Source organism: Palaemon carinicauda, chromosome 13 (assembly GCF_036898095.1).
Source record: "Palaemon carinicauda isolate YSFRI2023 chromosome 13, ASM3689809v2, whole genome shotgun sequence".
Taxonomy (NCBI): domain Eukaryota; kingdom Metazoa; phylum Arthropoda; class Malacostraca; order Decapoda; family Palaemonidae; genus Palaemon; species Palaemon carinicauda.
In genome coordinates this window covers 27708717-27736612 of record NC_090737.1, presented here as the reverse complement: position 1 = coordinate 27736612, position 27896 = coordinate 27708717, and the positions used below count along the sequence as shown (strand labels likewise).

The 27896-nt window shown below is 43.5% G+C and overlaps 1 protein-coding gene across 1 annotated transcript in view; it reads left to right on the top strand.

Annotated features, from left to right (window-relative positions):
- LOC137652245 (charged multivesicular body protein 1a-like) overlaps nucleotides 1-27025 on the top strand; it is a 35320-nt gene extending 8295 nt beyond the window's left edge. Inside the window, exons 2-5 of the mRNA XM_068385487.1 lie at nucleotides 14833-14906; nucleotides 22516-22658; nucleotides 22828-22984; nucleotides 23213-27025. Coding sequence (XP_068241588.1) covers nucleotides 14833-14906; nucleotides 22516-22658; nucleotides 22828-22984; nucleotides 23213-23428 — 590 coding nt within the window. The 3' untranslated portion in view covers nucleotides 23429-27025. The remainder of the gene's footprint in view (nucleotides 1-14832; nucleotides 14907-22515; nucleotides 22659-22827; nucleotides 22985-23212) is intronic.
- Nucleotides 27026-27896: the final 871 nt, after the last annotated feature.

The following is a 27896-nucleotide window of genomic DNA, read 5'->3' as shown; positions in this document are numbered from 1 at the left end:
GGTGTGATAGTGATAAGAAGTGTAATGAGTGTCGGGAGTAATGTGCCTCTATGTGGGAAGGGTTTGGACGATGGTGGAAGAAGTCTAGTTGGGATTCTTCTGCAACGAAGTTTTCTTCAAAGCAGAAAAAACCCAAGGCTTCTGCTTCCACCTCCCAACCTTCCTCCAAAGCTCCTGCTCGTTCGGTTTCTTCCAAGAGACTGTCAAGTAGTAGTGCAGGGCCTTTAACTCCTGGTCGTCCTCGGTCCCTTGGGGAGTCCACGTCTCTTTCTCCTTTTTTCTAGGTGTGGTCAGCCTTGGGGTTACTAGGTCCATCCTCCAAGTATAATCTGCTGCAACTCCTTCGCCGTGGTGCTAGTATGCAGCCCTCGTCGATGTCGGAGGTGGATCCTCTTGCCTACGTCGACGTTGTTGTGTCAGAGGCGTCATCTGCTACCCATCTTGCTGACGCCCCAACCCCTTCAGAATCTTCCGCCATTGCTGTTGATTGCGCTTCCCCCCTCGCCGAACTTCCTTCGAGGGGGAAGCAAAGTCCTTCATCCGGTCTCTCCTGCGAGTGATTCTTTCCCTCTGGGAAGTTCTATCATAGAGACTCCTCTTTGGAGGACTGCTGCTGCTAGAGGTTAGTATGCTGATCCACCGGCCCCCAGAGGGCGTCATCGTTCTCGTTATAATCGCTCTCCTCTTCGCCTAAGATGTGTGCCTTCACCATCGGTGAAAAGGCGCCTCTGGCTCTTCAGCCTCGTCTATGAAGCCTTCCTCCGTAGAGGAGCCTCCTCGTCCATTGTCTATTGGCCCTCGGCCTTCGTCTTCTGATGAGGCTGCCACAAGTCCTTCGACTCTCCTTTGGATCGAGTGCGATCCCTCATGGTGGATGTTCGCCCTTTCTAAGCCCACATCCCTATTCCAGATCTTCCTACGCGCCAATCTTCTACTTTTTGCCGTCCTCCTGACCTGCCGTCTCCGTTCCTGACTCCAGTTCGGCAACTGCCTGCTCTCCGTGTGACCTTGTGTCACTCACCTGCGCGCCATCCTCGTGTGCGCTCTCCTGCTCATCAGCGCAGTTGCTCTCCATCTAAGCTGCCAGATTGTGATCACCTGCGTGCCAGCACTCCAGCGTGCTGCAGCTCGTCAGCGCTTTCCAGTGCACCGGCATTCTCCCGCTCGTCAGTACTGCCCAACGCGTCCACGATCTCCAATGCATTAACGTGTGCCAGCTCATCAGCGCTCGCCATCGAGCAAGCAGGTTTCTCCTCCCCTAGCACAGAGTTTACATTATCAGGCAGAACCAGTCTCTCCGACTTCAAGGAAGACGCGCCATCAAAAGAACAGAAAGGAATGGAAAGGTAAGAGTTCTTCCAACATATTTTTGTCGCTCCATTCTCCTCCCCACATATGCATTACAGTGCAACCTCTGGGGATATAGGGAAAGGCCTCCATAAGGGAGTTCAAGATTCAGATTTCAAAGGCTGACCCACAGTGTCATCCAGCTCTGGAAGAGACTCCTCAAATGGAACCTTCGGACCTCTTCACTTCAGGGGATCTCTTTGACAGCGCCAGTGTCAGCAAGCAGCCCTGGTTTGGTGCCATGGTCAGAGCAGTGGTGCAAGCCTTCGGGTCTGCCATTTCCTCACGCTCTTCAGAGGTCTCTGCAGCCCTCCGAAATCCATCGGCACCAGCAGAGTCCGGGTATAGAACCTCAGCTGCTTCACTCCTGAAGAGGAAAAGAGGAGTCTCGGATGCTGTCACATCTCCTAGAGGAAAGCTGACCCCTGTGAAACCATGTAGGCTAATCCCTTCTGGTACTCCTCCCTGTTGCTCACCCTCCTCATCTCTGCCAGGGGAGCCTCGCGAGGGACAAACCTCCTCTCTTCCACCTTCGGAGGAAGTCTCCCCTCGTTCGGAGAGTTCTCCACCTCCAGTAGGAATCGAGAAGGATAGTACCAACAAGCCTTTGATGTTAGAGTTCTACCTTCTTCCCCGCAAGGAGTTGAAGTACTCCAACTCTTTCAAAGTTCTCTATGAGGACATCCAAACCCAGAAGACCAGTCAACTACTCTAGGGATGTCCACAACCCACCCCGAGATGAGCTCTCAGGGGTGGAGGAAGGAGACTTTGCTGTCAGTCCCACTTCAGAGGGGGAGCAGAAAGAGTCAAAACATGCTTTCATGCAAGGTCTAACTCTTATCAGTTTTCTCAACGGGTTCTCCGACCCAGAGATACCCTCCCAAGAGGGCAAAGACACGGTCCTAGATTGTGTCTTTGGCACTCAGAAGCCCTCTAAGGCCAATGCAGCATTGTCCTGGTCCCAGGGGCTGAAGAGTGCTAGGGTTAAGATGGCTCAACAGCTCTCTGATTTCTCCTCTCAGCATTCGGGCTCTTCCGCCAAGCTCCTCCCACCTCCTTGAGTCCAGCAGACGAGGTACTGTGAGATCTTTGACAAGCCTTGTCCCGCTCTTGCACTCAGCCACTCTCTGGAAGAGCTAACCAAGTGGGTCTCTATAGAGAGAGACTCCAATCGTCAGGTCTCTTTCTCGGCAGCAGAGATCCTCAATCAGGAGAAAGTCACGAAGTATGTCGTGCAGGCTACTTCAAGGCTTGATCTTTGGTTGGGGACCCTCGAATCCTGGTACGGACTGAGGATTTTTCCAAAGAAAGTACCAGGAAGGCTATGGAAACCTTCCTACTCTCAGTCACTTGCACCGTCGAGTTTCTTGCCCACCAAATCTCAAACTTGTGGGCAAACTCCATCTTGAAACGTCCTGATGCAGTGTCTGAGAGATTCCATCAGCAGGTCCCTAATGCTGAGATCTCCAGGCTCAGGAACTCCTCTCTGGAAGGATCCTCTCTTTTCAAGCTGTAAGATGTTGAGCAGGCTGCTGAGAGATGGAGGAAGTCTCACCAGGAGTCTTTCCTCCCTAGGGCCTTGACATCCAGGTCCTATAAATCACCAGCTCCTCAGCAATCTAATCCAGCCAAGACCTCGACGAGCAAGACGGCAGCAAAGTAGATGGTATCTGAGAAGCCCTTTCTGATCAAGGACAGGAAAGACACAAAGTCCTCCAGGGGAGGAAAATATTCTAGAGTGAGGGGGCATGGTCATAAACACTAGGATAGGCTCTCCCCCGCTTGTCCACCATTTGGGGATGCATGCAAAGTTTCTGGAACAGGTGTAAGCAACTCGGGGCTGAATCCTGGACAGTCTCCGTGATTCGTCAGAGTATTGCGTCCCGTTCACCTTATCTCTCCCTCCTCTGATCAGGAATCCAGTGTCGATAGACTCCTTTGCAATGGGATCAGCAAAGGAGCTAGCCCTCCGGGCAGAATTCCAGGCCATGTTGAAGAAGGGCGCTCTCCATGAGGTCCTCGACAAATCTCCAGGCTTCTTCAGTCGACTCTTTCTTGTGAAAAATGCGTCTGGAGGCTGGAGACAAGTTATCGACCTCTCAGGTCTGTACAAGTTTTTCTAACAAACTCCGTTCAGCATGGAGACGGCAGACACTGTCAGCCAACCAGTAAGACCACAGGACTTCATGTGCACACTGGACCTAAAGGACTCTTACTTCCAGATCCTATTCCATTCGTCTTCAAGGAAGCACTTGAGATTCAGCGTAGATAAGAGGAAATACCAGTCCAAGGTACTGTGCTTCAGTCTTTCCACAGCACCCCAACTCTTCATCAATGTTCGTCATGTCACCTTGGGCACACAGGAATGGCATCCGTCTCCTCTGTTATCGGGACGACTGGCTAATCCTAGCAGAATTGATGTCAATCCTTCTTCAACACCGAGACAAACTTGCTAAGATATGAGGATCATGGTAAATCTCGAGGTCCTCCCTGTTTCCTACACAAAGACTGGTAAACCTAGGTATGATTTTAGACACCAGTCTCCGCAAAGCCTTCCCATCAGACTATAGGATAATGAGGCTGAGAAAGGTCACTAGACCTTTTCTTATACGACAAGAACTACCAGCCCAGACATGGCTACGTCTCCTCAGGCACCAATCATCTCTGGCCCGTCTAGTCCCTAACGGCAGCCTCAGGATTCGATCTCTCCAGTGGCAGCTCAAGTCCAGGTGAAGTCAAGCCTTCGACTCCCCGGGCACCCTGATCCCCATGGGACCAGTGGGACAGACGGACCTTGGATGGTGAGTGTCTGACGAGAATCTGTGGAAGATCGTAGATCTTATTATCCTCCCCCAGATTTGATGCTGTTCTCAGAAGCTTCAAAAAAAAAAAAAAAGGGGGGGGGGGGCACTTGCTGCACCACGTGACCTCAGGCCTCTGGTCAGAGTCGGAAAAATACCTCCATATAAATCTCCTAGAGATGAAGGCTGTCTTTCTGGCCTTTCAACAGTTCCATCAGTTCCTGACAGGCCACTCAGTGGTGGTGATGAGCAACAACACCACAGTAGTGGCCACATCAAACAAGGAGGCACTATTTCACAGCCCCTATTCCATTTAGCAGTAGAGATACTGAGATGGGCCAAGATTCACTTGATACCACTATCGGCATGCTTCATTCCAGGAAAGAGGAATGTGCTCAGTGACCATCTGAGGGGAGCATCATTGATAGTGAGTACCGAGTGGTCTGTGGATCATCTAGTAGCCAACAAAGTCTTGATTTAGTGGAGTTCTCCGACTGAATCTCTTCGCAATGGCCCTGAACTTCAAGCTCCCGTTGTACTGCTCCCGAGTCCCAGACCCCAAGACTCTGGCAGGATGCATTTCAACAACGGTGTTACAACCTCTCAATGACCCTTATAGCTCCACTATGGCATCATGCGGAATGGTTCCCGAACCTTCAGCAGCTCCTAACGGAGTCTCCAAGAGAACTCCCTCCATGACCCGATCTACTCAGTCAACCACATGCCAACATCTTTCACAAGGCCGTAGCTTTGTTATGACTACACGCCTGGAGACTATCCAGCATCTCCTCACTCACAAGAGGATTTTCACAACAAGTTGTGAACAGGAGGTCTGGATACCTGCGGAAATCATCAGCAGCAGTCTACTAGGCAAAGTTGAACTACTTCTGTGGTTAGTGTTGTGAAAGGGGTATCTCTCCTCTCGATATCACTATTACAGCAGTAGTGGAGTTCCTCATGTATTTGTGGGAAGAAATAAGCCTTTCAGTGTCAGAGGTAAAGGGCTATTGCTCAGCCTTAAGCCTCGCCCTTAAGCTGAATGGAATAGACATTTTCTCACCTCTAGAACTTTCCTTACTCATATGGAGTTACTAACTTACCTGTCCTCAGTTGGAAGTGAGACCTGGAACGTGGTTTGAGTTCTCAGATCTCTGAAGAGACCTCCCTATAAACCTCTACACCTGGCAGCCGATTGCCACCTGACTTAGGAGATGGTGTTCCTGCTATCTTTGGCCTCTTCCAAGTGAGTCTGTAAACTTCACGGTCTCTCATACGACATTGCCCATTCAAGGGGAGAGGTAACGTTCTGCTTTGTCCTCAAGTTTGTTGCTAAGACTCAGAATCTGGGGGTGACGGATTCCCGATTCGTCTCTTGGATTTCGAGTTTCCGCTCTGTAACAGAATACCCTGACCATCTCTTACTCTGTCCATTGAGAAGTTTGATGCTTTACCTCAAAAGAACAGCAACAGCCTGTCCCCGTGTGCCATCACTTTTCATCAGCACAGAGAGGAATATGAGGAGGGTCACCAAGAATACCATCTCTGCTTGGATTCGCATGGTTATAGACCTTGCCCTGAATCCAGACACTCCTCCTTCATGTCGCCCCAGACCCCACGATGTCAGGGGCATAGCTATGTCCCTGGCCTTCAAAAGAAACTTCCCAGTGACGCAGGTTCTATTGGCTGGGGTGTGGAAACATCAAAATACGTTCACCGCCTACTAATTGCAAGACGTGACCCACACAAGGCTCAATACGTTCTATATCGGCTCTTTGTTGGCTGCTCAACAGCTGGTATAATACCTGAAGCTCCATATTAAGTATGTAGCAGAAGGTTAAGGGCACTGTTACCCAGTTTTAGTCTGCGTGAATGAAAAGGTATGACTGGTTCTTATTCTTTTCTTCACCCTCCCCTCTCGTGGGGAAAGCAGCAGCCTGGGTTCTCTGCATAAGCTGACCTCAAACCACTGCAGGTAAACCATGCTAACTTGTGTACTTACAGTAGTATTATGTCAATTCTGTTGTGTCCCCATACTCTGGCGAGGTGTTATTGGGAAAGTTTTGGTTTCAACATTTTTCCCACAAAGACTTTGAATAACTTTTTCCTTGATAGTCACATTGCATATCTCAACACATAGCTTGCGTAGGCTGCAGAGTAGCAAGGTTTAGCGAGGTGTAGGGACTCCTTATTTTTGGTACCTACCTATTCAAAATAAGGAGCTCCTGGGTAGCCAAAAAGCCAGTTTGGCAGGGATGTCCACCCTCCTAATGGGTGAGTCACCCCCTAATAAATAGTTGTTCCGTAACTGGAATACAAACCACGCTATTTATTAGGGGTTATACTTTTGGCGGAGCTGAAATGACGAACCATTAAAATTTAGCGAGGGTTAACTACCCACACCGCTAGTTAGTGGGGATAGGGGGGGTAGCTTGCTACCACTCCGGTTCACACACCTGTGATTTAGTCTCTACTTTTGGCTCGGATCGAGAGCTGTTGTTTCCTCTCTCCCTCCTCGCCTATTCTGAACTGCCATTAATTTTTGTCTTTTAACTTACTTTTTCTTATACTTGTATATATATGAAAACATTCTTTATGTTTATTATTATATATGTGTATAGAAATGTGATAAGTTTCCTTTTCAGTGTTTGTGCTGTGTGTGTGATACATATACGACAACGACGCTTGCTATGATTAGCAAGGCCAGCACAGTTACACTTCGTGGGGAACAACCTCTCCCTCTGGTCCATCGGTCTTCCCGTCGGCATATAACCATTAACTCGGCCGCCACAGGGGAATCTTCATCGCCTGGACCCTCTTCATTCAACTATTGTCTTCGCCTTTTCCTTTTTTCCTACGGAAAACATGGATTTCTGAGCGAAGGGAATGTGGCCTCACAAAGTTTGACTACGGTCTTTCTCTTCTCGTGGTCTTTCACCTTTACAACAACAGTGTACTATTGGGGAAGCTCCTTTCCCGTGCACGGGTTAGGTTGCTCTTCCGATTGTTTGTCTCAATTATTTTTAGTGAAATTATAATTGTATTTTAACTTTTCAGCTTTCCTCTGTGGAGAACACTTCCCTTCAGAGGATCAGTAGTTCTCACTATTAGTGAATATTCTTAGCTGATTTAGATAATTGTAATTCTGTTTTTATCACAGTTTCTCCGCTCCCCCCTTCTCCCGTGGATGTTGTCTGGGGAAGGAAGGGCGCAATACTTAATTTCACGTTGTTCCCTCAGGGTTCCTCTTTGGAGTTCCTCCCTGGGGAATTTGTTAGGTAATTCATTTTATTTTCGGCGCAATACTTATTTTATGTTGTTCCCTCGGGGTTCCTCCCTAGGGAATTTCTGTTAAATAATTAATTTTATTTTTTACCAGTTAACTATGCAGTTTTTCTTCGTTCGACTAAGAGTGCCAACGAAGTAGAGCTGTTCTGTTCATGCCTGGGGAATCTACTGTCACTGCCGTCCCTCAGAGGACGTCGTCATGGGTGTCATCACTTCTCTTAGAAGTACTCCTGTGACAACATGACCAGCACTTCAGATCATCTTAGAACGCTAAAGGATCTTCGCCTCCAGGGGTTGGACAACTTCCCTTCCGAGGGAAGTTTCCTCCCCAGGTGTGAGGTTGTTTCTCCCTTCAGAGGGAGAACTTCCCATATCTTAATGAATTCATCGCCTCCAACTGCTGTTGCTGCCTTTGCCCAGACTTCTCTCCCCCCTTGCTGAGTTTCTCTTCCTTTAGGGGCAGAGCACAGTCTTGGCAAGTCTCTTCTACGAAGTACTTAGCTCTTTCGTTCGCGAGAGAGGCCACTCATAGAGACTCCTCTTCGGAGGATTGCTACTGTTCAGCTTGCTGATCCACCGGCCTTCAATGGGCGTCTTCTTGTCTCTTCTACCAAGTGTTCACCTCTCTTGTTCGCGAGAGAGGCCAATCATAGTCATAGAGACTCCTCTTTGGAGGATTGCTACTGTTAAAGGTCAGCTTGCTGATCCACCGGCCCACATGGGCATCAAAACAGGTGTATTCAAGTCTCTTCTACGAAGTATTCACCTATCTCGTTCGCGAGAGAGGCCACTCATAGAGACACCCCTTCAGAGGATCGAGCAGACCTACCAGTGCAGCAGACCTAACAGAGCAACCTTGCGCTGCAAATTATTCTGTGGACTTCGGTCCTGGACTCTAACGCGGCCCTTTTTCCGGTCTCCATTGGTGGATGCTCGTCCCTCCAAAGGGCACATCCCAGTTCCTGATCGTCCTGCCAGCTGATCTACCAGCGCAACCTTGCGCTGCAACGTAGTCTTTTTGGTCTTCAGTCCCGCACTCTAATGCGGACCTTTTTACGGTCCCCATCGGTGGATGCTCCCCCTTCCAAAGAGCGCATCCCAGTTCCTGATCGTCCTGTCAGCTGACCTGCCAACCTACTAGCGCTACCTTCGCACGTGCGCGTGCGTGCCGACACTCTTCCGCGCGCGGGCGTGCCGATGATTTTCCGCGTGCGCCAATGCTTTTGCGCGTGGCAACAGTCTTCCACGCGCGCGCCGATGATCTTCCGCGCCCGGGCTTCGATGGTTTTCCGCGGGCGCGCCCCGATGATTTTCCGCGCGTGCGAGCGTCAGTGCTCTTGCGTGGCAACAGTCTTCTGCTCGCGCGCGCCGACAATCTTCCGCGCACGGGTGCCGATGGTCTCCCGCGCGAGCGCCAATGCTCTTGTGCACGCGCGCCAACAGTCTGCCACGCGCGCGCCGACTTTCTTCCGCATGCGGACGCCGATGGTCTCCCGCGCGCGCCAACAGTCTTCCGCGCACGTATGCCGACGGTCTTCTGCGCACGCACGCCGATGGCCTTCGCGCGTGCCCGCTCCAATAATCTCGAGTGCGCCAGCAGTCTCCATGTAGTACTCTCACGCATGCGCCAATGCACCCACCCTTGCGCAACCAGTCACACGCTTCGGCACATTCTAGGGAGAATGCACAAAACTACATAGTGCCTTACTGCGCGCCAGCGCTCTTTCTTCCTCACTCTCCTGCGCAGTTACGGTCTCAGATCCAATGCGCCAGCTCTTGCCTAAGAGCCACCGCTTGCCTGCTCTCCAGGCAGATATTAAGCACCAGCATTATCCTGTGTGCCATCACTCCAGTACTCTCCTACACTCGCACAATAGTCAATAAAAAGGAATAAAACTTTTTGGACAGGTCACCATTGCCCCATTCCTCCCCGCAAACACATAAACATTGCCACCGGGAAAAGAGGAATAAGGCTTCACAGAAGGATTCAAGATCCCGAAGATTCCATCCTACAAGGGGAATCGAAACGGGAATCCTTGGTACCTGTCTCTTCTGAAGTTTCTTTTTCCTTGACAGAGCACCAGCAGAAAACAGGAAAGCATCGACAGACTGATATCTAGATCACTGTTTACTGATGGCTAGTTCACAGTTTGCTGATCGCTAGGTTGCCGATCAACAGATCGCCAATTTCTAGCTCAATGCTGATCTTTGACCTTTAGTCCCTCCAATGATTAACGATCTCCAATTGCTAGCGTTTCCAATCACCGATTGCTAGTCAATAACCAGGGGGGACCATAATCAGCTTGCTGATCTCTAACTCACCATGGGCTCACAGACCACCGATTCATCGGTCATCAGCAATTCACCAGCAGTTCGTGACTCGAACTTACTAGTCAACCTCTTCCTGTAGTTTCCTAGATCAGAAGGTATACAACATACTTCTAACTACTGGCAGTTCGCCATCACACTAAAGTGATCGCCAAACATTCATCACCCCTCATTAACGGCTTATTGACAGGGAACTACTTGCGAGCACCCTCCAACTGCACAGTAATCACGATACCCAACGGTTAGCCATTGATTAACATTCGCCAGATTGATTCTATTCCAAGGAATAGCATCAATCCCATCAGGGCACATGGTAAGGCTAAGCATTGCCTTTCTTCTGTTAGTTAAAGGAATTCTCTCTCAGAGAAGAATTCTTACACTGGGTATCGTGCCTGATCCTCTACGACACGAGTCAAGACTCCAGCGTCGACAATCTTCCATGCAAAAAGATCCGCAAGGAGCTGTCCCTTTGAGTCAATGTCCACACCATGTTGCAGTTCGAACAAGGGCTAAGACCTCAGGTCTTCATTTGCACACTGGACCTAAAGGACACTTAAACCCAGGTCCAAACCATCCATCTAGAAAGGTTGGAAGATTCAATCTTGACAAACAAGAAACACCAGTTCAAGGCACTGTGCTTTGGTCTTTCCACCACACCCATCCTGGTCTCACAGGATCAGCTTTTTTCTCCTCTGTGGCAACCTTGCATTAACACTGGAACTTCTGAAATCTTTTTACCAAGATCCAGTGATCAGGGTAAACCTACGGAAGTCTTCCCTACTTCCCTCCCAGAAGACTGGTGTATCTGGGAATGATTCTAGACACCAATCTCCACAAGACTTTCTCGAAACGAGAACGACTCCCATTCCAAAACACTTGAGTTGGAAAAAGAAGAGAGGAGGGACCATAGTGCTGTACCACACGACCTCAGCCCTCTGGACAGAGTCCGAAAGTACCTTCACTTAAATCTCTTAAGACATGAAGGCCAACTTTCCGGTCCTTCAGCAGCCTCATCGGTTCCTAACAGACCACTCAGTGATGAGATGGACAACACACCACACACTACATAGACAAGCAAGAAGGAACTTGCTCGTAGCCTCTTCCCATCTAACAGTATACAGTAAACACCAAGATGGGCCAAAGTCCGTTCGGTACCACTATCAGCCCGCTTCATTCCAGACTAGAAGAATGTGCTCGTTGACAATCTGTGCACAGCATCTCAGATAAGGTATACCGAATGGACTTTGGATCGCCTTGTAGCCAACAAAGTCTCGACTTTACGAGGTCCTCCAACTAGGGGTCTGTTCGCAACGCTCCTGAATCTCAGGCTGCCGTTGCTCCCCAGCCCTAGACCCCAAGGCTCTGTGGTAACAACGTTTACGTCTCGTTCCTGTTTTATCTAGAGAACTTTACCGAATGTCTTCCATTCTTCGGTATTGGTTTAGATTGCAAAGACTCCCTAACTCTCTAGCCTTTCAGACTGCAAGCCTTGTAAGACACGCATCATACTTTGAGTTGCACCCAAAATCTCCTCAACCTTATGGCTTTCGGGTGAAACGATTATTAAATAGCCTGGATATAATTAGAAATAAGGTACAGTACTTCCATTCAAGGTATCATCAACACCTCCATGGAAGTTACCAGCAATATCTTTTTGTAAATATTTTATTGGAGATAAGAAGAATATGTCAGACCTAGAAGCCAGGTCTCTTTTTAATGAACATGTTAAAGAACATAGAGGATCAACTTTTATCTATACTGATGGCTCCAAATCTGATGCTGGCGTTGGATTTGGAGTACATAGTAATGGTTTTAATTGTAGAGGTGCACTTCCTCTGACCGCTTCCATATTTACTGCCGAACTGTATGGCATATTAACCGCTATTGAGAAAATAGCGTTGGAGAAGGAGGGTAATTTTACAATTTTTAGTGATGCAAGGAGTGTCCTTCAAGCTATGGAAGTTTTTAATTCTAATAACCCTCTAGTTTTAAAGATTTTAGAATGGCTCTTCCATATTGGACGGAGAGGTATAACAGTTCAATTTTGTTGGGTTCCAGCACATGTAGGTGTGTCCGGGAATGAGAAGGCAGATTCCAGTGGCTAAGGAGGCTGCATCCGAGTTGCTGCCAAGAAGGTATCCCATTCCCTGTATTGATTTCTTACCTGACATCAAGAAATTGGTTTGCAATAAATGGCAACAGCAATGGGATAGTCAAGATGGCAATAAAATGAGGGAAGTAACAAATGACATATCTCCTTGGAGGTATAATATGATGCCCCGAAAATGGGAGACGTCTCTTTATCGTCTCCGTATTGGTCACACTCGGTTGACACATGAGTTTCTGCTGAAGGGCCAACACCAACCGTATTGTGACGACTGTCTAGTACCTCTTAACAGTAAGGCATTTGTTGACCGAATGCCCCAATTATAACAACTTGCGGAATAGATATTTGTTTGAGGCTCGAGGTGAGGGTGGCAGGTTCATCCTTGCCAAGATTCTTGGAAATGATGTGTCCTACCATGCAAGTGGCATTTTTAAATTTCTTTCAGAAGCAGGTCTTCTGACATTCAATTTTTATGATTTTAATTGAATACTCTTTAATTATTTATTTTATTTCATTTTGTATTTTTGTATACATAAATTAAATGTTACCGGCGTCATTGACCTTAGATGTCAGGATGCCTGAAAACTTTAAATCATTCATTCATTCATTATCTAAAGAAGGGCACTCGAGAAGGCTAGAACATCGGTCAACCTCTCAAGGACTCTCCTAGCTCCACTATGGCATTATGCAGAACGGTCTCCAAACCTTTTGCAGCTCCTGATAGTCCCTCCAAAAGAATCCTCTCCACATCACAGACAACCCACTTCAACACCTACCACAAGCTATATCTTTGCTATGATTGTACGCCTGTAGACTACCCAATACTTCTTTGCGTAAAGGTTGTCTAGATATCTGAGGAATTCCTCAGCATCAGTCTACCAGGCAGTATGATGGCTTGTGTGGTTGGTGTCATGTGAAAGTGTGTCTCTCCACTCATTACCTCGATTCCAGCAATAGTGGAATCCTCGAGTATATACAAGAGGAAAAGACCCCCTATTCAGTTTCGACAGGTAAAGATGATCACTCAACCTTGATCCTTCACCTTCAAACTGAAAGAAAGGGACACCCTTTCATCGATAGACTTTTCCTAACTTCTACGGACTTACAACTTGCCTTTCCCCTGTCGGAATTGAGACCTTCCTCTCGGAACTTGGTGCAAATTCTCCAATCCTTAAAGGGACCTCCTTATGTTCCACTTCACCAGGCAACAAATTTTCTCCTGATTTAAGAACGCAATATTCCTACACACTCGGACAGCAACCATACGAGTCAAGGAACTTCATGGTCTCTCTTTTGACATCGCCGATTATTGAGAAGGGCGAAAGACAATGTTCAGTTTCGTACCTGAGTATGTTGCCGGATCCTACACAAGTCTCCTCTCGGTAACGGACGATCCAGATCATTCGTTACTGTACCCAGGGTAAGATATGAGACTTTACCTAATGAAAACGGCAACAGCCCACCCGTGTTCCTTCTCTTGTCATCAGCACTGGAAAAGACTAGAGAAGGATCACCAAAACATCATCGCGACATGACGAATCATAGTGTCAGGGGCATAGCTATAGATATGTCCCTGGTCCTTAGCAGATTACTCTGTGACACAGGTTTTACAAGAAAGGATGTGAATGCTCCAGGTGACTTTCACAACCTTTCTTCTGCAAGACGTGACCCACAGGAACTTGATACGATCTCTATCGGTCCAGTGGTGGCTGCACAACAGCTGGTTGTATACCTCAAGCTCCTTATGGGACAAGTAGCAGAAGGTTGAGGGCACTGTTACCCGGTTTTAGTCTGCGTGAATGAAAAAATTTGACTGGCTCTTATTCTTTTCTTCATCCTACCCTCTCTTGGGGAAAGCAGCATCCTGGGTTCTCTGCATAAGCTGACCTCAAACCACTGCAGGTAAACCATGCTCCCTTGTGTTCCTAGTATTAAGCTAATACTGTTGCGTCCCCATACCCTGGTGAGGTCGTATTGGAAAGTCTTGGTTACATTAGGTTTTTCCTACATAGACTCGGAATAACTTTATCTAGACAGTCACACTTCTGCATGTCTCAACACACAGCTTGCGTAGGCCGCGGACCTTGCGCAGCAAGGTTTAGCGAGGCCAGACACTCCTTATTTTTTAGTACTAACATACTCAGAAGGAGCCCCCGGGCAAAGCCAAAAGCCAGATTGGCAGGAACGTCCACCCTTCCTAATGGGTGAGTCACCCCTAATAAATAGCGTGGTTTGTATTCCAGTTACGGAGCAAATGACAAATTCGTAGATAATTTGTATTTTTCCTAACTATACAAACCTTAGCTATTTATACAAACTTGCCCGCCATCCTTATCCCCCTTGAAGTCCTACCTCCCAGCAAAGTGACTAAATCACAGGAGTGGTAGCAAGTCCACCCCCCCTACCCCTGCTAACTAGCGGTGTGGGTAGTTAACCCTCGCCAAAAATTTAATGGCTCGTCATTTCAGCTCCGCCAAAAGTGTAACCCCTAATAAATAGCTAAGGTTTGTATAGTTAGGAAAAATACAAATTATCTACGAATTTGTCATCTTAGGTTGTATTCCAGTTACAGAATAAATGGTAAATTTTGAGATCATTTATATTGTTCCTAAGGATAAAAACCTTTAGTTATTTATACAAACTTACCTGCCAGCCCTATCCCCCTTGAAGTCCTACCTCCAAGCAAAGTGAGCTCATTCACAGGTATGTAAGTGGGAGGGGTAGCTAACTACCTCCTCCCCCCTCCTGCTAACTAGTGGGATTAGTAGTTAACTCTCGTTAAATTTTAATGGCTATTCCTTTCAGCTTTTCCGAAAATAATACCCCAAATAAATAGCTAAAGGTTTGTATTGTTAGGAAAAATAAAAATTATCTGCTAATTTGTCCTTTTTGTAAGTAGCTTATGCCTAAAACATTTTTTATTAAATTTTTGTGTGTGTATTTTAATACAATTTTTTTTTGCAGATTGCATGTTTCAATTGAAATTTTGTGGAAAGCAAATGGAAAGACTTTCAAAAAAAGCAGAAAAAGATCAGAAGGTAGGTTTGTTTTATATTGTTTGTAGGTTGTATTTTAATGATGGAACTGAAAACCATGCACATTACAGATTTAGATTATTATATCATAGTTACTTGAGGAAGTAGATCAGTTTAAGTACTTGGAGTCTGTTGTTGCTGCAAATGGTGGAGTGAAAGCAGATGTATGCCAGAAAGTGAATAGGGGCAAAATGAAGGAGGTGGTAAAGAATAGAGGGATAGGAATGAATGTAAAGGGAGTTTTGTATGAGTAAGTGATTGTACCAACTGTGACGTATGGATCAGAGTTGTTGGGGATGAAAGCGACGGAGAGACAGAAATGAATGTGTTCAAGATGAAGTGTCTGAGGAGTATGGCTGGTGTATCTTGATTAGATAGGGTTGGGAAGAAAGTAGTGAGGGTGAGAATGGGTATAGGAAATAAATTACCAGCTAGAGTGGATATAAACATGTTGAGATGGTTTGGCCATGTAGAGTGAATGGAAAATGGCTGTCTGCTGAAGAAGGTGATGAATGCAGGAGTTGATGGGAGAAGTACAAGAGGAAGGCTAATGTTTGGATGGATGGTTGGAGTAAAGAGAGTTCTGGGTGATAGGAGGATAGATGTGAGAGAAGCAAAAGAGCGTGCTAGAAATATGAATGAATGGGGAGCGATTGTGACATAGTTCTGATAGTCCCTGCTGCTTCCTCTGGTCATCTTGGTGACTGCTGAGGTAGCTGCAGTAGAGGATTCAGCATATGAAGCTTCATTTTAGTTTATAATGGGGGGAGGGTTGTCTGTGGCAGCCTAACAGTACCAACTAAACTCGGTTGATTCCTTCATCAGACCGGGAGGAACGAAGAGAAGAAAAATCCCCTTTTTGTTCTTTTTTGTATGTCGGCTACCCCCCAAAATTAGGGGAAATTCCATGGTAGATACAGTAGATAGATAGAAATATCATAGACTTAGTTATTCAGTACTGTATTAAGCTTTCTAGAAGGTCTATAATGATATGTATTAGTAGTAATGATACAGTAAGTAGATTTTGTGTCATGAGGATTTGGGGTTATCTCTCTACGTATGAGTATTATTTCAGCGATACCTGAACCAGCCGTTAAAAGCTTTTGCGAGGTGTAACTATCATTTGCTAGTTAGCGTAGAGGGGTAGCGGGGTTACACCAACCACGCCGCTTACACAAGTACTAGTAAACAATCGTCACTTTTTATTTTGGCTCGGTAGAATAAAGACGTAGTCTTGCTCTCTCGTCAAAACTTTTTAGCCGTTTTACGATTAAAAGCAAGTGGCCTAAAAATTTTAAAATTCCTTTTTTCTTTCAGATGGTGAGAACGGCAACCACCTCCAAGGGAAGAGTCTTCCGTCAACTTCAACCTTCCATTGTGGACTTTGGGTCTCCCAGTTAAGGAATAGTTCTGAGATTGTTTCAGTTTACTACAGCACACACTGCTTCCGCTCACCTTTGTTCCTGCAGCTTTGGTGTGAGAATGAGAACATTGGCAGACTGATTCGCTTCTTGGTTTTCCATTCAGGATGAACTAGGAAACTAGCTTCTGGTACGTTTCACAGGCACCACTTGCTGTCAAACTTCAACTTGAGCTTAGCTTGTTGACGGGAAAGCAGAGAGAGTTGCCTGGAGGTCCACCTCCAGGTGTTGGACAACTTTCTCCTCCGAGGAAGAGTTAACCGTCACCAGGTGTTGGCCAACTTGTCCTTCTGAGGCCGAGTTACCCTCCTCCAGCCACTGTCCAGCAATCTTCCTGCCTACGGGGAGAATTGCCGACAGCAGCAACAGGGATTGGTCGCCTTTCCTTCCCACTTGAGAGACTGCCTTCGCTTGGGTAGTTTCCCCATCGGGGGATTCCTCGGCCATGAATTGGATTTGTCCATTCTCCGCTCTTGCTTTTCGGAGCGTGGCGACAAAGGAGTTAGATGACTGCCAGCAGTTACTGATGATTGCCGCTGTACCCTCAGGGTACAAAACAAGTCTCGTTTGCAACTTTCCTTTGGTTTCTTTGCCGCAGATGGTGATGACTGCCGACTGCTTGATGCTGCCTCTCCCATTGACGAGTCTCATAGGCTTCAAGTCTTCGGGGATATTGCCGACATTGTGCCTTTGGGCACAACAAAGCTCTTAGAGGTTTGTGAGGCTAGGTCCTTTGGGACATGTGCCTCATGGTTTCCATCTCTTTCAAGGGAGAAACTACTCGTAGGCTATAACGGTTCACTGTTATTTCCTACATCGTACCTCTTGGGGCACAAGAAAGCTCGTGGAGCTTTGGCACAAGTCCCAAAACTTACAAGGGAGAAACAGCTGTTCTTCAAGTCCAGCACAAACTTTTTCGTTCCCTTTCGTGGGGACGACATAAGGCTACTCACCAACCCCCTGTAAGGGGTAGGCTGAGCACGAGTACTTTGTAAAGACGATAGTTTTGCAAAGAAGTCATGGGCAGTGTTGCGCACCCGCCCACTGAGCTCTAGCGAGGTGGGTGAGCGAACTCTTATGCCCATTGCGAGTTTGCGAAACCCAACTTAAGTAGCACACAGTTTTAGCATACTGTTGCCTTAAGTGCGTGCTACTTCGGTAGCGTGGTGCACTTGCTCACATTACCTGTATTCATCTTTATAGGTAAGTGAACTCTAACCTTGCCAGCGTTCTCCAACCCTCGTTATCATTCGCTAACCCTCATCAGCATTCACTAATGTTCCCCAGCACTCGCTGATACTCGCCAGCGCTTGCAGGCAAATGGACAAACCTGCCTAGTGTTTTTGTTATTGGCCATCTGGGCCAACAAAACCCTTACATGCACGGCTATGCTTCTTCATGGGAAACCCTCTTCCCTGAGGAGGTTCACACAACTACAGTCGGTTGCTGACACCCCATAAAGGCTGAAATGAACTCTTTTGGTTGCACATGCGCTCTTGCCAAGGTAAAACCTCAGGGTTATTGCTAAAAATATGGTTTACTGCCAATCGCCGCATGCCCTTGGGCACAATGAGTCTCGTTAGACGCAGAGTTTCATGCAATATAATCTTTTGGGGTTACTTTCTTGGGCTTGTTTTCCCTACGGAATGGAGAGCTCTTAGGAGCACTTGCACATCAAATTTGTGGGACAACCTTGCAAGGTTATTTTTGCAAGCCGCTATCCCCAAAAGACTGGTGTTAGCTTCTGCTTACGTTTATGAAGGAAGCAAGCAATTACTGTATTCACTTACAAGGATGCTTGTCCCACCCCATGTACAGGCAAACATTCAATATCGACGTAAGTTTGATCTCTGCGCTAGCTGCATGTACTTTTTGTGGATGCACACTCGCAAACATGTTAACCAGACTACTGTACAGCTCAGGCTCTTTTTCCACTTGGCAGTGGAAATGTCATCTAGGAAAAATCTCATCAATAGAGAATCTTGCCCCACGGGCACCTCCATCATAGATTGCTTCAGGTATCTAGAACAAAAAGTGATAGATGATCTAAGATGAGGGCTGAACGATGAAAATCTCACCGGGGGAGTTTTATTTGACTCGCCACCTCTGGAAATACTGGTGTTCACAGATGCATCAGTAGAGGGGTGGACTCATACACGTGAAACCAGACCATCTCAGGATTGTGATCCAAAGACAAAAGGATCCTGTTCGAAATGAGAGCAGCGACTGTTTTATAGGGCCACTAATGAAGAACAGCACGACTGTAGTTTCCTATGTCAACAAGCAAGGAAAAACCTTGTCGTCGTCCCTCTGCGAGTAGGTGAAGCAGGTACACACTTGGGTGTTTGACATGGCAAAATGAATTTACTAGCAGACTCAAAGCCACCTGGGGTAGTTAGTAGGAGCAGAGTGGTTCCTACATCCCTACATGTCGGAAAGACTTCTTGCATGTGGGGATCCCTAGTGATCGACTTGTTTGACCCTCGGATGAACGACGCTCCCAGTTTTCTGCTTTCCAGTCCCAGAACAGTCTTCACCAATGGAGGAGATCTTCCAACATCCCTTTTGCCTGTTATGTCGGTAATCAACAGGCTGTTGATGATCCCGAGTGTCAATCTAAGCCTGTTGGTCCTGAAGTAGGCACAGTCTGAATAGTTTCCAGATCTGCTGATGCTCCTTGTCAAGCTAACTGTAGAACTACTTTAATGGGCCATCTCCTCTCTTGGCCTCGGCTGTAGAAGTACCACAAATAAGTGGCATCCCTGTTACTTTATGGGGCGAAAGGCTTTTCATGAGTTATTGCACAGGACATGTTAGGATATCTGCTTAGATTCTCTGTAACTGTCTAGCAGGGAAGATTGGTGTTGTAGATGGGATACTTCTCCGGTTGGAGCATCTGCAACTAATTGCCGATTTCTACGTTTACCTTCGCTGAGATAAGCTCCCCTCAGTCTTATTGGTAAAAGGCTATTGTTCAGATTGAAGGGCTTGGACCTTTTCTCTTTGTAGAAATTCTCCATTGTTAAAAGATGATTTGACCAGTCTTGTCCACACAGAGAACTCTTACACCTGCAATTGAAATGTTACAAGGGTTCTCAGCTCCCTTAGGCATTTGCTGTATGAAACCCTACAAAGAGTTTCAGATAGGGATCTGACACTCAAAATTATCTAAGGGTAGGTAAAATTCATGGTACAGTACTGTATATCTTATGCCATGAGTCATTCCAAGGAAGGAAAGGTTTCAATATCCTCTTCTGGATTTTTTGGTTAAGACCTAAAACCATATTGTCCATGACTCAAGGTTCGAGTCCATTTCCTCTCTACAAGATGCGATTAGCGATCGGGATGACTTCCTTCTTTGCCTTATGAGGGTGCTTAGACTCCACCTTGAGAGAACCCAGTGCTTCAGACCAGGACACCAGAGGTTGTTCCTTAACATTGGTAAGGTAAAAGAACCAATCTCCAAAAACATCTCGAATCACCTCGCAGACCATCAACATTGTAAGCCCACAAGGTTAGGAGAATCAGTTCTACCTTAGCCATCAAAAAGAATCTGCCTATAGTGCAAGTGCTGAAGGCAGACTGTCTGAATCGCCCGACAACCTTCACCTCTCACTACTCACGGAAGTATACCCACAAGTTCCTGGATTTCCTTACCCTGGGACATCTAGTAGGTGCTCAGCAAGTTGTATAGTGAGCCTATCTCCCTCATGGAACAAGAAGCATCTCGTGTTGGATAGCGGTCGAGTTGTAAGTCCAAGGATGAAATATAAGAGTGACTGCCTTTTTTCAATTCTTTTTTCCCCCTATCTTGGGGTACTGTATAGCAGTCGTGGCATTATAGAGCTGGACAAGATGATTGATGCAGGCAAGCTACTCAACAGAGCCCCCTTTTTTTACAATATAATTTGTATTGCAAATTATATTGATCTATATTGCCCATCCCCCAGCCTTTTAACTGAAGGAAAGGATGAATATAATTCATGCACACGCACTACTCATTTTGCTGAAACTTATCACATTAATACAAAAAGAAGGCAAAGAATATGAATATACTTGTACTGGAATATGTGAAATTACTAGTTACTGGTGACAATTATATTTTGACTATTGATGCCGAGTCACAGTTGAGTTTCTCATATAATTCCTATACATTCGACACTCATATTCTAAGGTGTATAGGTCACTCATAAATGGCAGAGGCAAGGAACAGTGGCAATGCCCTAGAGACTGACCTTACAAGATATTATTATTATTAATTGCTAAGCTACAACCCTAGTTGGAAAAGCCGAATGCTATAAGCTCAGGGGCTCCAACACGGAAAATAGCCCGTTGAGGAAAGGAAACTAGGAAAAACAAAATATTTTAAGAACAGTAACATGAAAAATATCTCCTATATAAACTATAAAAACTTAAAAAAAACAAGAGGAAGAAAAATGAAATAGAATAGTGTGCCTGAATGTACTCTCAAGCAAGAGAACTCTAAATCAAGACAATGGAAGACCATGGTACAGAGGCTATGGCACTACCCAAGACTAGAGAATAATGGTTTGATTTTGGAGTGTCCTCCTAGAAGAGACGCTTACCATAGCTTTAGAGTCCCTTCTACCCTTATCAAGAGGAACGTAGCCACTGAACAATTACAGTGCTGTAACCCCAGGGGTGAAGAAGTATTGTTTGGTAATCTCAGTGTTGTCAGGGGTATGAGGACAGAGGAGAATATGTAAAGAATAGGCCTGACTATTCAGTGTGTGTATAGGCAAAAGGAAAATGAACCGTAATCAAAGAGAAGGATCCTATGTAGTACTGTCTGACCAGTCCAAGGACCCCGTAACACTCTAGCGGTAGTATCTCAACAGGTGGCTGGTACTTTGGCCAACCTACTACCTATCAGCACCGAAGCCTCCTCTCTACCCGAGTTAGGACCAGGCAATGGTTGCTGATGACTCAGCAGGTAGACCTATAGGCTCCCCTAAACTGCCCTTCTTAGCTCACAAGGATGATGAGGTGCAGACACTACAAGAAACTATTGAACTTGAGCGGGACTGGAACCCCACTCCAGCAGATTGCCTAGCAGGAAAGTTTCCAATAGGGTTATAGATTTTTCAGCGATCATCCACCATTTCCTGGTAAAGACCTACCCTAACACCTCTTACCTCCTTATGTTCAGGTAGTTGACAGGAGTCATTACTTTTGTTCCATACAAGAGCAAAGTGCATTGGCACTTCCCAGGCCAGCAAACCAGTAAGTTTGGCTATAAGGAATTTGGCTCTCATAAGTTCAGTCTTGTATTAAAGGTTGAAGGCTTATACTACAGAAAGGAACAATTCATAAAATTTTTAATAAATTTGTGTTTGTCCTGAGACCTTCAAGTAACACTGCCTGTGTCTGCCTGTGTCAAACACCCCTTAAAGTCCCAGGTCATAAATGAAAGTGAAGGTACGGCTACCTATCGGATATGGGGGAAACTCCTACCTTTCACCGCCAGTCAGCTGCGTTCACCTCGTTAAAAGCTTAGCGGCCGTTCCTAACTTTGTTGAAGTCATACTCATACAGTATTAAAGGTCTCAGGTTTGTATGTTTAGGAAAAATACATATTGATTAAATTTTTTTTTATAATTAGTAATTTTATGAATAGAACTTTAAACAAACTCTCAAATAATACTTAATTTACAGTGTAAGGTGCACTGACATCATTATGCCCCTTACAAGATGAACTGCCCAGTGTTACCCTTCACAGTTAGCACTAACAACCTCCTAAATTGTTGTTACATTTTTTAATACGAGACTTTGTTTCCTTTAATGAAGGGGGGGGGGGGGAATTATCTCGGCAGTAGCTTCATATTTATTTATGTGCTGAAGTTGAAATTAAGGGGCAGCTGACTCTTAGCCCTTTTAGTTTTATGCCATTGTTTATAATTATTCTTATTAAATATCAATCTTATCCTTACTGTATTAATTATAACTCTGGCTGAATGATTAGGTTTATCACTATGGAAAGGAGACTAAAGACCAGTGAAAAAAATTGAAATGATTTAGTTTCATACACAAGTTTTTTATGAGACGATGTGGTTAAATTATAAATGGTTTTTCATTAAAATACATTTCTAAATCTCTAATGCAATTTTATACAACAGGTCTTTGTATTTATTGGTTTGAATGTTTTTACTACTCTCAATACTCTTTTCCAGGTTCAAGAAGGAAAAGTGAAGAAGGCCTTGCAACAGGGTAATGTCGAAGGAGCAAGAATATATGCCGAAAATGCAATTAGGAAAAAGAGCGAGTCCTTATCATACCTTCGTATGGCTTCAAAAGTGGATGCAGTAGAGTCTAGGTAATATTTGTTGGTTTATCTTTTGTTTGTTTTTGAGGTATAAAGTCTTTGAATTTATTTGGATAAATAGAATTTTTTCATCTGCCTTAATAAGCTTTAATGGCATGTGTTTGTTTCAATTTTCCATTCTTTAGTGCTTTTCATGGATTTATATGTACTTTATAAACAGGATTCAATCAGCAATGGCCATGAAAGGTATTACTAAAAATATGGGTTCAGTTGTGAAAGCATTAGATCAGGCTCTCAATTCTATGGACCTGCAGAAAATATCATCTGTTATGGACAAGTTTGAGTCACAATTTGAGGACTTGGATGTGAGAACATCGGTAAGCATTATAGAATATTTGTCAATGGGCTGTGGATTTTTGTTGTTTTATCTAAATTATAGACAAATTGATTTGAAAAGCTATCAGGAGGTATAATTATACAATTAAATTATTGTTTAATTTTGTCAGTATAGAACAGTTATGCATGACTAAGATTTTGTCATATTTACCAAAAATTTGCTTTTGACCACAATTGGTTATGAGTTTTTAACATGATAAATCAAACAGGTATTGGAAGATAGCATGGGTGCTGCAACAACACTGTCTACACCAAAGGAGGATGTGGATGCTCTCATTCAACAAGTGGCTGATGAAGCTGGACTCGAAGTCATGGACCAACTTAACGATGCACAAACTGTTCCTACTGGTACCCTCACAACTGGGGAACGTACTCGAGATCAGGAAGATGTTCTCTCTAGGAGATTGGCCGCTTTAAGAAACTAAGTTTCTGAAGGGCAGGGTTAAAGAGGGTAAGCCTTATGAATGTATATGTTATTCAACAGAAACTGTTGTGGTAATATTCTGTTGAGAAACTTCATGAACTAAGCCTGTAAATGTTAAACTCATTCTTAGTTCAAGTCTAATGTGAACTATAAGCAAGCCTCACAAGTGTCTTTTCAGTCGAACTAAACGAAAATGCCCTTTCATGTCTAGAGTTTGTAGTGATAGGATGCTTAAAGCTTTCTTTACAACTTTGAAACTAGAAATATTTCGACAATATCCTCAACATTTTCAGAAGAGGAGACTTATTTTTCCATGAAAGAATAAAAATTAATATTTATATTATGTTATTAGTTCATATTGAATTTTTTTTTCCAATAATTAGTGACTAGTTTTTTACACCTATTGTTCATTAAACAGTACAGTAGTTGCTATTGTATGTATAGTAGAGTAAGTTTTAGGTTTGATAATTTTTGTCTTACTGTGGGTATTTCTTATATATTTGAGCAATTTATTGATTTACAGGTGAACTCTTGATTCTGAAACCTTTCAGCAGTGTATGAAATGGTTTAGTACTAAGTTGAATAGCCAGTATTGGCAATATGGGGTGAAATATTCAATTTTTATTTTTTTTTTTTATTTTTTGTAGTTCTATAGAACAGTAATCTTTAAAGGCCAGGTACTTTAGTAACCTTAAATTATGTTCATGCTCTTATATAAAAATAATCACAGGGTTCTGTTTGTGATTTGTGAATAGAGAAACCTGTGTAATAAAGACCATTATGGAAAAATTTCTTGAATAACTGTTTAAGGATATGTTAAACAGGTTTCAAGCATTTGCTTTTTATAAAGGGAATAATTTTCTATTGCATAATATTGAAATGCTGTATATAATATTGATTTATGGATCATAAGATGACTAGGTTTTTAGATTAATTTACTTTTGCAAATCATATGGGTTAAAAGAACTGTGGCTTGGTAGCTTCTTTTTGAATTTACCAGGACAGTTTATTTCCATATATATTGAAATATTTTTTCCAATTCATGTAAGGAGTAATATGCAGTTCTTGTATATCCCTAATTCATAACAGGAATCAAATACGAAATACAATCACTGGCTAAACGTATAAAAGCTATGGATTATTTCTTACATGTTGACCATGACAGATGCTACATATATATTGAAAAGGTTATGTGGTTAGAAACACAAAATGATGTGTCCACATTTGCAAATGAGAATTACTAAATCCTCAGTAAAGTTTTATTACTCTCTTTGTCCATCCATAGAATTTCCCTCATATTCGTTGTGATAGTCTAAAACTCAAAGTATATCTACGCAGTTACTGCGCATTGTAACATATCTGCCTGGTATGTGAAAGAGGGAAAGATGTGGTATTTTTAAAGATGTGTATGAAATTTAATGTCCTCTGAATAAGCATGTTGGTGATGAAAGAGGTTTTGAATGTATTTTTAATATTATAAAATTGTAATGGCTTGTCTAATTACAGTAGTTTGTCACTGAAACTAGTCAAGATGTTCAGCCATGCATTGCTTAATGTCCGCAGTATGTTTTGTGAAATAGATGCTTTGTGATATGGACTAGTGGATCCCATAATAGAGCTAAGTGTCATGTACCTGTAGTGACTAAATAGCGTAAAGATGTAAAGTATACGAAGGGAGGTATGAGTATAAGAGATAGAGCTACAAGTGAATATTATCATTTCAATTTACATAAAGAAAACTACAAAATTAGACCACAATCAATTTAATGATAATAAACAAAAATATAGGATAATTACACAAACTTTTAGGATAGAAAAGAACAAGGGTAGGTAATATCTTCCATTCACAGCCAATCTCAGAACTTTAAAAGCTAGAAATAAATCAAAGGCAACACCTAAGGACATTAACAACAGCCACTTCAATCCATTGAGAAATAGAATTTGCATGGTTAGAATAAAGATAATGTTAGTAAGTGAAATACTGTACACCATAAAGTGTTAAGTTTTGGCCTAAGTTAAATGATATGCTTCATCGAACTCACATGCCTACAAAATTTTCAGCTGCAAATCAACAAATAGTCCTGTTTCATATTGCAAATGTCATCTTGCTTACTGCATTAAATTATATATTGCTTTATTACAGTATTTCATTGAAATTTTGGTACAATATCTGAGATTTAAGATTTTCAGTTGAATTTGTGTTTGTATCTCTGAATGTTTGTAAGTTGAGGATGTTATTTTATATATAATCCAGTAACAAGCATTTATTGTGACCAGACATTATAGGTTAGACATGTACATCACTGTAATATTGTGTGCCTGGCAGCATAGTTGCTTTTGTACATTGAAGACCTGAAACAGGTGTGTTACGTTTAGTACCTCTTACTATCATAAATATTATGGGACCATAGTCACGACTGGACATTGCCTGAACGGACATTCTGAGGTTCATGACTTTACCAATTCAAATATGTACCGGTGAAACTTGTGTGAACATTATTATCTATGGTTCCACTGCATATTGAACACTTGTATATTACTTAGGACACATCTTGAAATCTATTTGTTGTCAAGTCAGTATAATAAAACATTTCCTTTATAAGGTGGATTATGGAAAAAAAACTAAGAAATTTTACCTGTTATCTTTTGTGAATTTTATGTACATTACATATTTTAAATAGATTTTACACATACTGTACATGTTGCATTTAAAAGGGTAATATTGTAACATTTGTTAAAAAATTTTGAGGAAGAGGTCACAGTATTAGGAAGGCCAAACTGAAAATTATGAATGAGCATTTCTGACTCCTTGTTTAAGTAGAAATTTTTGCCATCATACCAAATGTTTGCTGCTATTTACCTGAACATGAATAATATGTACATATTTGATCTCTTAATTTTTGGTGTCTGAACCCTTATTTCTGATGTAGTTAGTGATCAAGCTTTAACCTATACTAGTGAGTCAGGTTTCACCTTTGCAAAGTTCTTTGTTCATTTATGGTTGCCCCATCTTATATGCTCTAGCATCACACAAAGATTGATAACGCATATTTTTTATTCATTACAATTTTGTTTCATGCTGACTAAATAGTGTACGGTGTCTAAAGTTTTAATTTTTAAAGATCCAGATTCCTTTATTTTTTTCTCGCATTTTAAAAAGCAGCCTCTTTTCTAGGTACAACAGCATTCATACAGTTCAGCCTTTGTACATTTCATTTGCTAATAACAGTCTACAAAGATAAAAATGTTATTAAATGTTGCCTTACCTCCATGCTATATTTTTGGACTTTTTGTGTCGGCTTTGTGAGCGTTCAACTCTGTGATGTGGTTGAAGTACATAATTATTATAAAAGATAATTTTAATCAACAACTTGCTGATGACACAATACTGATATTGTTTGAAATGTATATAATGTTACCTTGAATTTTAATGTTTTTTATGTAGTCAGTTTAATGAAATTAGAATTTTTACACTGTATCGGGGTTAGTGCAAATGATTAATATTGAGTCCAGGAGTGCTGAGGTGTCATAACTTTTGATTAATTTGGCTGAGTAATGTGTGTGTATTTGTTGCTCATTTTAAAAATATGTATCTTGTCATGGTTTTTTTTTGGCCCCCATGATGAATATTACCTATGTAGCCTATATATTTACAATAGAAATGCTGATACTATCAAGTACTATACAAATATAGGTCCTTTTTAAATAGGAATAATTCTACTTCCACTGACCGACCTGGGAGTAAAAACAATGCATCCTGTGTGGTGAAGTAGCAGGAGTGCGAGGGAAAAAAGAGGGGATTGGGCTGTTCCCCTGCATGGCTCAACTCGCCATTCTGTAGGTCCCAGCTTGTTTTGCGGGGAGGTCAAGGTGGCCAGGAAACCTTAAAAGGACTGGGGTTTGTATAGTAAGCAATAATACAAATCACTAAAATTTATCTTATGTTCCAATATGAATACAAACGAGTCCTTTTAAATAGGGGACACAGTTAAGAGGGAAGAAACCCTACTACACTCGCGCCTCGAAGGTAGCCCTAAGGGAAAGCTTACTCACCGGCATCTATTCTCGACCATAGGAGGGAAGCAAAAAATAGAGCTCACAGGCTACCCATTCAAGGTGGGGGAAAACTTGGCAAGATGGTGTTACCCTTCTAGGCTGTGAGGAAGTAATAGGTTTTTGAGTATATGCTCCTCTCTCCAGAAGGATTGACCAAACTACAGACCAATTTTCCACATCTAGAACTTACCTGGTAGGGTTCTTCTCTGAATGAAGGACCATATGTTCATAGGAAAGAAGAAACTTAATATTACAACCCCATTAAATTTGGTTAAAAGCGATCTGAATGCGCATTAGATTACTTGTAGGGTAGCAATGAACAATCCTATGGAGAATGTGTTGAGCAGTGAAGGTAGACTGCCTCTTCCATACCCCTGCGCTATCGAAGGGTTCTTGAAAGCTAAGGTCACTCC